The 13,995-nt window shown below is 45.3% G+C and overlaps 1 protein-coding gene across 2 annotated transcripts in view; it reads right to left on the reverse strand.

The window, feature by feature from the left end:
• The window catches only part of LOC142768829 (uncharacterized), a 134,451-nt gene that overhangs the window by 23,365 nt on the left and 97,091 nt on the right, over window positions 1-13,995 (reverse strand). Inside the window, exons 4-5 of one of the 2 annotated variants that reach the window (XM_075871152.1) lie at window positions 7,640-7,710; window positions 3,264-3,341 (exon numbers count right to left, since the gene is read on the reverse strand). In XM_075871152.1, coding sequence (XP_075727267.1) covers window positions 3,264-3,341; window positions 7,640-7,710 — 149 coding nt within the window. The remainder of the gene's footprint in view (window positions 1-3,263; window positions 3,342-7,639; window positions 7,711-13,995) is intronic. The other variant, XM_075871162.1, reaches the window with a different exon arrangement.

Consider the following 13,995-nt stretch of genomic DNA (forward strand, 5'->3'; position numbering starts at 1 on the left):
CCACGATTGCTCAACAGCAACGAGGCGGCCTTGAATTGCTTGATTTGATCAATAACGTGGGCAAACGTTCTTCGAGGGTACCAAGAGTCTTTGCAAGTGCATTATGGTCATTTCGCTTACGCAATGGCGTCCTCTACGAAAAACCTTTTCATCCATCGGAGCTCCCTATTTGCTCGCTATTCCTGCACCCCTTTGAACTGAAGTGCTTCAAGCATGTCACAACGAGCCGACGTCTGGCCATTTAGGCTACACTCGCACATTGGCAAGAGTACAGCGGGGATACTACTGGCCACGACTCACAACAGCCGTCAAGCACCACACTCACACTTGCCACGATTGCCAGCGACGCAAGTCACCTCCAAAGAGACCCACCGGTTAGCTGCAACCACTTCAGGTTCCATGTACACCGTTTGACCAGATAGGAATGGATATTTTGGGACCCCTTCCTACTTCTACTGCAGGGAATCGCTGGGTTATAGTGGCGACAGACTACCTAACCAGGTGTGCCGAAACAAAAGCTATTCAAAGAGCACCGCAGCAGAAGTGGCGATATTTTTTATAGAAAATATTGTGCTACGCCACGGTGCCCCGACTATTGTGATAACAAACCGCAGAACAGCTTTTACGGCAGCTCTTTTAGCCCATGTCCTGATGCTTAGTGCAACGACTCACCGTAAGACCACTGTGAAACGAATAGAATAACGGAGCGCCCCAACAAGACGATTGAAGACATGCTGTCGATGTACGTGGATGCCCAACATAAGAATGGGGACGAAATTTTACTCTATATCACGTTGGCATACAATACGGCTAAACAAGAAACGACTCGCATGACTCCATTCACCTTGGTTCACGGACAGGAGGTACGGACAATGCTGGATGCGATGTTCCCACATGAATGGGACGCTACCGACACAGGCGCTGACGTGTTCACTGAACGCGCTAAAGAAGCTAGGCAGCTCGCCCGCTTACGGATCCACCAGCGACAAGACTACGACGCAGGCCGCTACAAAGCTCGCCATAGAACTGTAACCTACAAAATTGGTGTCAGAGTAATGGTTTGGACACCCGTTCGAAAGCGTGGACTATCCGAGAAGCTGCTAAGGCGATATTTCGGCCGTACCGTGTATCGCGCCAGCTAAGTGATGTCACCTATGAGGTCGTCTCTGACAGTCCCCACTGCCCGAGGCGTCGCTAGCACCAATCTGAACTTCTGAACTTGTGCATGTAGTGCGTATGAAGCCGCACGTGAGCGACTGACTGCACATTAAAGAATACTGTGGGTCTGAATCAGCATCGGGGCGATGCTCCTATAAGGTGGGGCAAGTGACACGTGTTTATATGAAAAAGAACGATGATAGGAATGTTTTGTAGATTCCAGCTAGTGGGTCAGGCGGTTTTCGGGACGTCAACGAAGCAGGCGGCTTGCTGTACGGCTGATCCTGAACACGCTCTTTTCGCTGCCGTAAGCTGCTGTCATCTTTTGTTCGCGTTGCACTGCGACGATATAACCTACGTCGGAATATGCTTGGTCCTCGTGGCTACGTCTATTTCTGCCACGGACTCTACGTATCTTTGATACGGGCGCCGCTTTGAAATTGTATCTGTCTATACCACCTGTCAGAGTCATCCTGGTTGCTTTCCTCGTTACTAGCTATCCTGGATTCCGAAGAGCCCCCGTGCCCCCCCCCCCCCCCCCCAAAAAAAAACTACTGCGCATCCTGGAATTCGGCAACCCAACATATGACCTAGCCTTCCATTGAAGTGAATTCTGTCTCGTTGAAAACCACCCCACCAATGCATCCCTCTGTTTATTTTCATCACTCCAAAGCCTTTTCTCTACTCATCTGTATTATCTCGTGGTTGGTGCTGACAAATGCTCTTTGCAGGTTGCCTTCACGCACCGGTACCTTCAGTATTATGTATATCACTACCTGTTGCTGAGGGGAAATGGCACGCATGTCATCAACCCCTTTCGCCAATGTTGTCGCTTGCCCTGCCGTACCTTCTTTTAAGACATCGTTTAACGATTTTTGTCACCCACAATAGCACCACCTGCTGAGTCAGTCCTACAACTAAGTGCTTACAAACCGGTCACAAACACTGCTTTAGCAGCTTCGGTCTTAAACTTCAGGGAACTTATTACTAGTTCCCAGCCTTCATATGCAGTTTCTTTCTAGTGGCTGGTATCTCTGGATTGGTAAATACGTAAATCATGGTAGTACTGCAGGAATATTGGTACTTTTTATTTAGTGTACATCGAAGGCCATGCTTGCAATCGCAAATTCATTCATTAGGTTTCTTTGAATTTGCATCTTTGTAGTATGTTGAGATACGCTGGCGGAATGTTCTCCAGGGGTGGCATTTCACCCTGTTTAAGAGGGCGGTGATTACAAAAAGCAGCAGTAGTTTTCACATTTGACACATTCGTATACTTTACAGGTCAGAATTATTTAGTGAAGTGGTCATAACAAAAGTGCAGTCATAATTGTGGGCTCATGAAGAGTAGACGCAACAAAATGAGAGCTGTCAACAGGATCTGGGCAAATTGTTCAACGCATATATCAGGAACATTGTTTAGGGCGCTTTCGCTCATTTGAGGGAGAACTGGCGACGTACTGCTAAGGTCTTGAAAAACGTGCTTGGGATATGCGAACATAGCTCATGTACAAATGGCTCAGATGTTGTATCAATTTCAGATGTTGTATCATAAGTTGTATCAAAAGTTCAGATGTTTTATCAATTAAAAGGTAAAAACAACACACGGAGACTTCACGCAGTACGGCCTTAATGCCGTCAGAACATAAGTAAACAATGATGAGGGCACAGGTGACCTGGATCATTAACAGCTCCTGGAAAGACATTTCTATTAGGTGTCTCGTGAAGTTGCTAAAGAACTGTATACAAAATGCATATTGCTTTTAGGAAGCGGTACTTCGTTTCAGAGCAAATGACAAGGAAAATGTCCGCCTGTATGCAACTCCACTGCCGCCTCGTTGACGCTGCCCCCACCCCTTACTTTGCCAAAAAAAACGTTTATGCGGCCACTCCCCCAAATGTTATTTCACCTAGGGCCTTAATGATTCCGCATCTATATAACGTACATGCCACAGTAGCACACACAAACAGTCCCTTTGTCGACATACCTGGTCCCCACAATTACTCGGGAAACGGCTTTTAGCAGAAAATGAAGGTTGACGCCGGTATGTCACGGCGCCCGCTATAACGTACCTAATGTATCACTGAGTTCTGCAACTACGTACCCTCTCGTTCATGTTCAACCACCACGACTGCGCAAGAACTGTCGGTGTATATGATGGTATAGTTCTTTCTCGAGTTGCCTGCAAAGAGGATGTGGTTTCTTATAAAACTGAATACCGTAAAATAGAGGATAATAAAGCACGGAAGCTGCACATATGAACAGATACAGTAATACAGCAATAGTCGCATACTGCTTGAAGCCAAGCACAGCCTTAGAGTTTCCAATGACAGTAGAAGTGTAGAAATCAACTAATTTGATCGTTAAATTTTTGCGCTGAGCGTTTGACGTGTCTGTGATGCAAGCCTGATCAATGAAAGTGATGATTATGAATTTCAATAATCCAAACTACTGATTAGTGCAATTGCTTACTTTTTGCAAGGAAGTGAGAATTGTCGGCATTATGTTGAGGGGAATCAAATGCCACAATAAACTACAGCGACCAATACAGCGCACTAAATATTCTCAAATGCTCAATTTAGTGACACCATTGGTGTGGCTTTGCCAACTTTAGTTTTCGCAAAAATAAACCCAAAGGGTTAAATGCGTAATCATGATATCTGTTCGAAGCCTTGCCATGCAGACATAACATTTCTGAATTGATCAGTAATAGAATTACCAGTAATTTTCACTTGCTGACATGCACTTTTTCTAATTGCATTATAAAATTGAATGCAGCAATTATATTATGAAAATTCAGTCTGTAAATCTGACAGGAAACTTGTTTACCAACTGTGTGCTCTGATCTGAGAACTACCTGTGTTATGAGTGAAAATATCACGCAAGAGCGTCAAAGAACAGCTACGACGTAAATAGCAGTGTCGACGTCAGCGTCAGTATCAGCGTCATGAGTTGCCAGGAAAAGTGTTATAATTGCATGAAAAATTGACACATATGCAAACAAATAAACGATAGAAAAGGTCTCGCCTAACTGAGAGATGAGCGCAGGACTTTTTGCTCGGCAAGCCGCTGTTTTACCATAGTTATAGCTGTACTCAAAATTGCTTAAAAAAACCTGATACAAATGGTAAATAGTGTGAGAACTGTCAATAACACACGTAATGCCGCATGGTGAAGAGAAGGAAAATATAAGAAAGGTAAGAAGGTTAACTAGCTAAGTCCAGTTTGCTACCCTACACCAGAGGGAGGAGAGTGAATAAAAAAGAGAGAATGGAGGAGACATACATAGTATATACCACACACGCCGCACACAAAGTTGAGGTTTCACAGGCCATCGCACAGTAATGTTGCCCTCAAGAATTGTAGTAGGGCTTGTGTGGCTTTTTAGGTTGATGTACTTGAAGGCCATGCTCCCGGATCTTTTCTAGAGTAAAGGGTCGATCTTTTCTAGAGTAAAGGGTCGATCATCCAGCCTCCTTATTCTTTTAACACGCAGATCAACAATATTGTAGACCCAAGAAAAAACCTCTCGTGTTCAAAATACACGCATAATGTGCGCTCGTTTTTCTAAATTGAGCGGCTAAACAACATGTGGTCTCGATTCTACTTTGTAAATAAAACAACATAGAGCGCCAGTTGATGCTTTGTTGACAAGAATGTGCACGTGCAGTTTGCTTACGTTCTCCGCCACCGATGGATTTCTGCCTCACGTTCCAAGAGCTCCAACAAGGTAAGCAAATTTAGATTTTTTGATCACGTAGAAGAAGGTATGAGCAATCTGTGGCATGAATTTCATGGCATTGTTTAGTTGAGAAGCTGAGGAAGCAGCCCGTTAGTGTGGTCCACAATTTCGCGAGCTGCCAGGCAAGGGTTGCGGAACATCACGCGCATTGTAGAATAGCATGGATTCTGAATGCTTCGTGTCGCGCACTTTTAGCGTTGTAACTGTTAGATGCTCTACCATTTTCATCTCAAATAAACCAGACAAGCTATTGCGTATCCAGTCGGAGCCATGAATACCGAGTAGTTTTCCCCATGAAACCTTTGTGCAAAGATTACGGTATGTTCGAAGTGGATCGGCGCGAGTGTATTTTCGTAGAACTCACTGATCTTATTCTTTGCAAGAATGAATAAAGACATCTTCTATGAAAAGTAGGACATGAACAATATGCTAAAAAGAGTGACGGACGGACGGACGGATGAATGGATGAACAGACAGACGTATAGACAGAAGGACACGCAGACAGACGTACAGACAGCCACACAGACACACAAACAGACACAAAGACAGACACACAGACGGAGGTACGGATAGAAGCAAGAACGAGCGGATGAACGGAAGTACGGACGGATAGAGGGCCATACGGATGGAAGCGAGAACGATTGGACGAACGGAAGAATGGAAGAACGGAAGCATGGAAGCATGGATGCACGGACAGAAGAAATCAAGCAAGCACGAACGCATAGACAGACGGACACACGGACAGACAGCATCACGGACAGAGGGAAGCAGGGACAGACGGAAGCAAGGATTGGTGCAAGCACGGACGGACGCCCCGCCCCACTCATCATCATTCACTCCGTGCATATGCTGTGATTTTTTTGAACTCCACCTATTAGCCGGTAACTGGTAGATCAAAAAAATTGCTGACCTCCTATAACGTTTTTAGTTTTTCACGAAACATCACGAAACTTGTTTTTATGGTTCTGTAGTAATTTCAAAAAAGACATTCACCAGCAAAAAAATGTTTCCTCAGTTTTTTATTATCTTGCCAGTTAAAGGGTCAAGGCACACTGGAGAGTGCGGCGCTCTTCTTCAAAGTCTGGACAATGGCAGAGGACCTGATCAAGAGTTTTTACACAGTGGAAGTTATGATAGTTTGGGGAGTCAGCCATACCAATGCGATAACTTATGCATTGGTAAAGGCAACGCCGACCCACAACCGACACAGCATTGTAGTGTCCCGTCGCAAAGTCTTTAATGGCAGCTGTAAATAAAGTAATGAAGCGAGGTTCTGCGGGCGTCGAGTGGAGTTCAGTGAAAGAGTCCAGTGCATAAAAGTGCTATTATGCTTGATGTAACCAAGTTCTTTCGCGTCGTCAACCGTTAAAAGCGGTATGAGTAGTGTGGATGCACCTTCGTGGGCACAATGGGCAGTGTTGTCGGCGAGGTGGTTGCCACCAATTTTATAGTGACCAGGCAGCCTTCTAAATATTATGTCATGTTCCTTGTTAGTAACATTTTTAATTGTGGTTGGAAGAGCGGTTATCTAAGAGCCCGTAGATGTTGTGACGTGGGAAGTTTTGAACTTTACAGTGATTGACCGAGATGTAATCACAAAAGCGCCAAGCGAACTTTTAAAGACTGCACCGTTCATATAAATATGAGGTAGGTTTTCATTATACATATGCAAGAGGTCCGATGAGATCTGTAAAGTGCAATGCTGGGCTAGTTAGTACAATATAATACGGAAATATAAGAGCGCACAAGGCAGAAGGAAGGAATAACTTGACAGAAAAGACGCTCTTTTCTGTCAAGTGCTTCCTTCGTTTTATCTTGTGCACTCATTTCCACAATGAGATCTGTTGAAGGCTGCAGATGAGAGGATAGCACTTTTGTATATCCCCGGCACTTCAAAGTGTACAGGGAGTCTTCGCAAGCACCATTCAGGGCATAGCGGTATGGTTGCGGGTAAGAATCTCCTCGAGATGGAATGCTGGTTAGCCGCCACCACTCTGGAGAACTCTGCCTTCGGTCTTTCTAGTGGCAAGCTGGCAAGGTAAGAGTGGAGTGCTTAACCAGGTGCCAAAATCTATAAGTTCCGCAACAAGTTTGTTCTTCAAAGGTTCTACTTACAGCAATGCTTTAGGCAAAACTTTCATGAGCAGCAACAGCAAAGCAAACAGATGCGTAGTGAGTATAGTCTGCCAAATGGTAAAAGGAAGAATAGTGAAGAAGTGACAATTCACAATTACACTTGCAGTAGACATTTTGGCATAGCTTGAGAGGGTCTGTGATATGTGAACTGGTGTTTTTTTTTGCGGCACAGTGTAGCTACTTACTGAGAAGCCAAGAGTGGCTGGCGATTGGCAAGACGATGCGAACGACACCCCATTACGCTGTGACGTTCCACTCTTGAAGACGAAGCTCAAGAATATCCCCAATGCTTTGTTTATTATTTCGCGTGTTGACTAAATCAGTTGTTCAATGATTTGTGCACAAGAAAATAAGTACTATGCTACCTCATTGCGCAGGTATTCCTTATCCGAATAGCCTTATAACAATAGTTTTGCGGTATTACTAAGATATCGACGCCTATATCAACATCCGTCTTTTTGGCGTTCGCACATTCACCCGATTGTTGGATCTTGTTCTCCACAAAATGCATATTTACAAAATAAAAGATTTGACGCTGCATAATGTAGCAGTCACATATTTTATAAGTCGATCATATATATAAATAAAGATGTCAATCTCACCACCAAAGGGATAGCACTGGGTTGCTGTAAGGATCTGCCCTTCCGTGCTGTATAGTGACTTTATTTGAAGTCTGGAAGTGTGAAAGACGCATATTTCTGAGACTCATTATATAAATTGGTAAAGTTCAGTAAGAAGTGACATACTGAAAAATAATAATCCCGTGGAATACATGTACGAGAAACAAATATGAACAACTTCTTTTTCAATTCCCGTTGCTGCTTGAGCAAAGTGTGGACAGAATTTCCACGACTGTAACAACCTGGCTCCTTCATGGTTACTTGCACGTGCAGCTGTCTAAGTAGAGGCTCGCGCGGGCAGCTGGTGGTCCTTGCCCACACTGAAGCATGGGCCGACTGCTGCTGCAGCTCCAGGCCATTGTTGCGAATAGGCTCCGTAAACGTCCCTGCCACTGGGAGGCGGCGCTAACCGGCGAACGCTGCCGACTTGCTTTGAGCCATCGCGTACGCGGAAGATGCCGCCAGGATCCAGAGACTTGGAGCCGTCACCTGAGGTACCACAGCCATCATTGACGCAGTGTGAATTGTGACAGGGTTGGTCCCCTCTTTTACTCGCCTCGCCCAAAATAAACTCTTAGAGTTAATATGTTTACTAAGTAAGTCACTCAAATAAAATAGCACAATGCTTTTTCAATGCGGCGTATCATAGATGCAAGTGCTTCTAACAAACTGGGTAAACCTGGAATTATGCAAAGCGCTGGGCACTCCACATACATTTGGCATAACTTTTACTACCAAAAATTGACACACTCTGACTCTGAGAAGCAAATATTGAGAATGCGTGGCAATATTACGATACCCGGGTTGACAGTTCTAGGGCCAGTCATGAAAACAAAAAAAACTCATTCAAAGGTCAGTATTGATTGGAGGAGTATCTATGTGCTGGTGGCCCTTTTAGTTTTTCTGTGTGATCAAACCTAGCAGTTCCTTAATACTTTCTCAGCTTTCACTCGCTGCCCTGCTATGATTTTCAATGCATTGCAATTTCCGCACACATTGTCTTTTTGAGCTTCCAATATGTTGTGCCATTTATAAGCACCGTGAGAAGGCATGCTTATAGTTCACTTTACTGAAACTTGTAATTACGGAAAGGAAACGTGCAAATGAGGCGAAATGCCCATCAAACTTAGGTTTCTCCATGATAAAACTATGCCTACTGCTTTTTGGATTATTTATTAGGTTAAGGTCTCATGCTTGCTGCCTCAATTCTCACCCTGAAAGTCCAAAGTAAAAAGCAAGTCCTATTTTTTAAAGCACCCTGCAACAAGCTTCTAGTGTGGTCTTTGCGCAAACGTAGTCGATAAGTTGTGGTTGGTCCCGATAAAACACGAGCCAAATATTATCGCGCCGAACACGGCCTGGAACTCGCAATAAGTTATCATCATCAATATTATCGTCAGCCTAACTACGCTCACTACAAGACAAAAGCTTTGTTGAAAAAGAGAAAGTACTGATAAACGCGTGCAGGAGAGCATTGACAGAAAAAGAAGTTGAAACCGTGAACGGCTTTTAATGTAGTTTCTTCCTCGATTCATAGCTTTTATCGCATTGTGGTACAAAAAGCCTTCGTGCGGACACGTGTCTTTTATCGCACGACTTTAGGGGACGTTCTACTCGACAGAGTCATGCTAAGGGTGGCGAGGACTGAAACGAATCGGGCCTGATTTGCGCGGATTCAGACCTAGTCAACTTCAACACAGGAGTTGATGGATCGCATCAAGACCGAGCACTCTGTATGATGAGTTCAGAACACGAAGCTTTTACTGGAAGGAAGGCCGCTGCAAGAGAAACTATCGAGGACAAGCCCAGGCTTACAGGTACTTGTGGCCGTTTGTCAGCGAGCAACAACAAGCTCTCGAAAATCAATGAGGCGCTCGAAGAGTGCCTAGCGGATGAGGAGCTCAAAGCGTAATATGTTCCGGTGGCTGGGTAAAATGATCAAGCTATCAGCATGCTCACCAAAATTCGCTGCGAGATAGATGGTATTGGACACGGGGAGGGTACAGCCGTGACTGCTCGTCAGAACGCAACGCTATCACCTGCTGACACTCTGACCGGATTGGGCTCAATACTGCTGAACATTGGTAAGCCAACACTTGGAGGTGACATACAGGAAAGATAAGGTTTCTGGGATCACTTCGAGCAGACTGTACACCTGAGCAATGCTTTGTCCTCGGCGAAGATGTTCTCCTATCTACGTCATTATCTTGCGGGCGAACCAGCAGCAGCGATATATGGTTTTCCGACTACCGAAGTCCGTCGCACAGTGGGAATTGATTTATTGAAGGAACGATTGGGAGATTGAGAATGGATTGAGCAACACCACCTATCAGCGCTTCGAAATCTACCTCACGTTAAGTCGGCAAGTGACGTCCACGGCCTCACGATGACGTGCAGCTGAGCATTCATTCGGTGCCTAGCTGCGCTCAATGCTGCCACGCTCAGTTTTCAGCTATGCCGATTGACATTTCACATAAATCCTTGCCGTACATCATCGATTTGGCTTATATACATGGGAAGCGCAGGAAGACACTCTGCTGCAAACGTCTTTGAGCCAGTCTATTGCGGAGTTGCTCACCTTTACACTTATTGAGCTAAAATGTCGGTAGCAGTGTAACACCTTTAGTGACCGACCGATGAATGACCCTGCACAGAGAACTCGAGGTAGCAGCACCAGCCCCGCTTCGGTACTTTACAACGCGTTGAGCAACTGGAGCAAGAGTTTCTCCTGCAAATCGAAAGATATACAATATAATATGACTTCAACGTTTCCATAGCTTCTCAGAAAGGAATGCTTCAAAAGAAAACCACAGCTCCTGATGGAGGTCCTGAGGCCGTCAGTTACATTATCCCAGTTGTCATGGAAGGCACGCATAAAGTAAATGCAACGCTCACTACAAAAAGAACCTGACAACACCTTCTCGACCATTGTACCCATAAGACAGCGCAGTAGGAATGCTGTCGTCAGAGTCAGTTTTGCTGTGCGACAAGGATTTACTGAGTGGGAGCAACAGAAATGACGCTGAGTGAGTGAATGAGATTGACTTTATGGAACATACCCCGAAGAGGCTGAGAAGGAGCTACTCCGACCATTATTTCAGCCTGGAGGCTCCTTCCTGGATGGCACTGGCAGCCGAGGGCTTGTAGCGATATCCCGGGCCCTCTGGACCACCTGTAGTTGCTGCTTGTATTCGTTGCGCTTGAGTACTTCCTGCCAAGCCTCTTGGGCGTTTAGTTGTGCTGCGCTGTGGGTAGGGCATAGCCAAAACGTGTGTTAGAAATCGCAATAGGAATGATCGCAAAGTGACCATGTGGGTGGTGTGTCGGTGTCGACTCTGTGTAAGCTGGATGGTGTTGTGTACGTACGTTTTTTTAATCTTCTTGGAGTTAAGGCTTGTGCTTCCTTAGGTTTCGGGTGCGGTGCTGGGGAGGCACGTCTTTGTCCCCGGTAATGTGAAGTGATTGCGTGGTATTTGAGTGCTTTGTCCTGGCAGCAGATATTCGCGTACCGCCCACTCCTCGAGGGGTCATGTTCTGCGGCTCGGTATGTGAGCACACGTGTCAGGCGTTTGACCTCTTCGCTGGAATTGCAGATGTCGAGTCCCGGTATCTGTCTCATGTGGGCTTGGAACAAAAATACGCCAGTTTGAGCTTTCTCTCCTTCAACAAGGGTTTCTTTTCTCTTGTACTTTCTTATTGCGTGTACAGTGAGTTTTCCAGCGCTTCTAGTTACTAGGCCAGCCACGAACGTGCGTGCCGCCGTCTTCAGAAGTGACGACAATGTATACCTGCAGTCCTTACGCGCTTTCGTGTTCCAGAACGGGAGGTCAAAATACGTTCGAGATATTCTTGACGGAAGCAGTCAGCAATTTTTTTAGTACGGAAGACCTTGCCATCAAAATACATTTGCAGGTACTGGGAGAGGCACAAGTTGCTTTCAACACGTTTGGCAGCACAACCCCAACCACGGCGGAAAGACGAAGGGTCGCTCAAGTTCCTCTGTGCAGCCAGTACTCTACCGACTATCACATCGTTCGTGCTCCTCCCAGTAATCTGTGACGACTTTGTATCCCCGACAGCTGATGGCTCCCTCATGCAGAAGTTGCGCCACAAAGAGAATATTATTGCATAAGAAAAGAGCTTTTGGTTGAGGTGGAGACGAAGGCTGATATCAGCTTGGAAATTGGAGCTGACCATCTGTGGAAAGATGCTACTACAGAAGGGGAACTATGTCGTAAGGACAACGAAAGTTGCAGGATTGTTGGCCATCAACACCGTGTTTGGTAGGACACTGCAAGGGCCCAGTAATCAAAGTACTTCTCTTTACATCGACACCGACCTCGTCGTCGTTGTTCTACGAGTCGAAGCAATTAGTGCCGAAGGCAAAATCTCGAAGATGCCTTAGTCGCTTTGGCAACCTGAAGCGTCGGGCACCACAGGTTCTGGTGAATCATCATTGCATAGATTTACTCTACGCTTTCAGCAAACTATCAGCAAGAAAGAAGACAAATAGACCAGGTTGCTGTTTTGGAAAGAAGTTTAGAAACGGCTGTTTGCAAACAACCATGAAGGCGCATTCCCGCATCTGCAAAAACAGGCAGGGAGGCTGTTTATGCAAGAGTTGTTGCAGTGACACCACGGATATTTGACAACGTATGGAGCAAAGTCACACCTAAGTGTTATCTGAGAATGCTGCTGTAAGACGATCAACCGCCATATCAAGGATTTCTAAGAGAAAAATCTCTGACTGCACAACTGCAAATCATGTTTCACACTCGTCACACTGTCAAGACATACCAGCCCTCTGCGACTGCTTCGATAAAGAAGTGAACCGCAAGAAGAAGTGGAACAACATGAACGATTCTGCATTAGGATCTCTGCGTTCGGATCCCTATCCTCGACTTATCGAAGTGAGCCGAAGTTTATTTCACTTGATGCACCTCGGTGACATGACACGTGGTACAGACTCATGCGATTAGTCAATTTATAGGGTGCAAGCAAGAATGCCTGTAATAGTAACACCACTGTATTACACGTATGCAGGCGCTGAAGAGCTTTCTGTCGTTTGTGCAGCGCAAGTTCTAGCTCAACCTCCATTGCCGAATAATCCAAAGAGGACCAACGAAACTATCCAGTCAGACTGCTCCACTTGATCGCAATATAAACTTTGAATATCAGGCAAAACTGACAGATCGTCAATGTATACTGTTCATGAAGCACTGCCTACTGGAACTGCACGCGCTAAATCTTTGCTCGGCTCATTCTAGTAGCAAATGTCTGATGCGGCGACCATCGAGGAATCTAGTCGCTGCAAAGGTTCTTGGCCCCCAGGTTCAGTCAGAGATGTTCAACCTGGTTGCTATCAAATTACCCGAGCTTGATGAGTGAAAAACTCTAGAAAGCTTCTTTTTTAGAAGATACGTCAATTCTTCATCTCGAGTGGTGCAACTTTACTGGGGGGTGGGAGTATGTTGAAAAAGACGAAGTACTAATAAACGCGTGCAGGGGCGCTCTGAAAGGAGTAAGAAGTTGAAATCAGGAACTGCGTTCGGTCCGGTTCCTTCGCCAACTCACAGCTTTTCTCACGCGCCTATGTTGTGTGCCACCATTGAACTCGGCTGGTGCTTGCTGCTGCCGCTTTCTTTGTTTGCGCAAACTTTTCCTTGTCATCTGCCTACGTCACTTTCTGTCTATCTCTCACCCGCTTGTCCTCTTCTGTAACTCAGTGTGGGAATGTTAATGGCCAGCGGTTATCTTGTCATTGGGCTAAGTGCCCGGCTAATGGCCATTTTCCTGATTTAGACGATGGTTTCCTGAACAACCGTTTATTTTCTGGTACACTCTGCTCTCTTCTTGTCTCTTAAAGATACAACTATCGTTTTTATTGCCATTATTTACTACGTCGCCCTCAAACTAGGTTGAACCCTTTAGGTAATCCTCCAGGTTTCATGCTCTACAGGTAAGGACCGGTAAGATGCAGCAGCTATATACCTTCTTCTCGGCAGGTAATGGTAGTCTACCAGTGATGTTTTCAGAATGCTTTCCAAATGTGCTCCACCCCATTCTTAATTTTCTTGTTACTTCTATCTTGTGGGTCGGCTTCATGGCTACTACCTGTTCTAAATCGACGTGCTCCTTTACAACTTCAAGTGCACTGCTACCTATCTCAAAGCAGTGTTTTCTTCCAAGATGCAGTATTATATACAGTTTAATATACTATACATTACAGTATAGTGTCGGTATAGTATGATATGATTTCACCATACGCATTGCTGATTTTACGTCCTCATAGAAGCTTTCAACTTATACGTCAACACGGCTGGATGTAGGCATGCTGG

The sequence above is a fragment of the Rhipicephalus microplus genome, chromosome 1, assembly GCF_043290135.1.
Source record: "Rhipicephalus microplus isolate Deutch F79 chromosome 1, USDA_Rmic, whole genome shotgun sequence".
Taxonomy (NCBI): domain Eukaryota; kingdom Metazoa; phylum Arthropoda; class Arachnida; order Ixodida; family Ixodidae; genus Rhipicephalus; species Rhipicephalus microplus.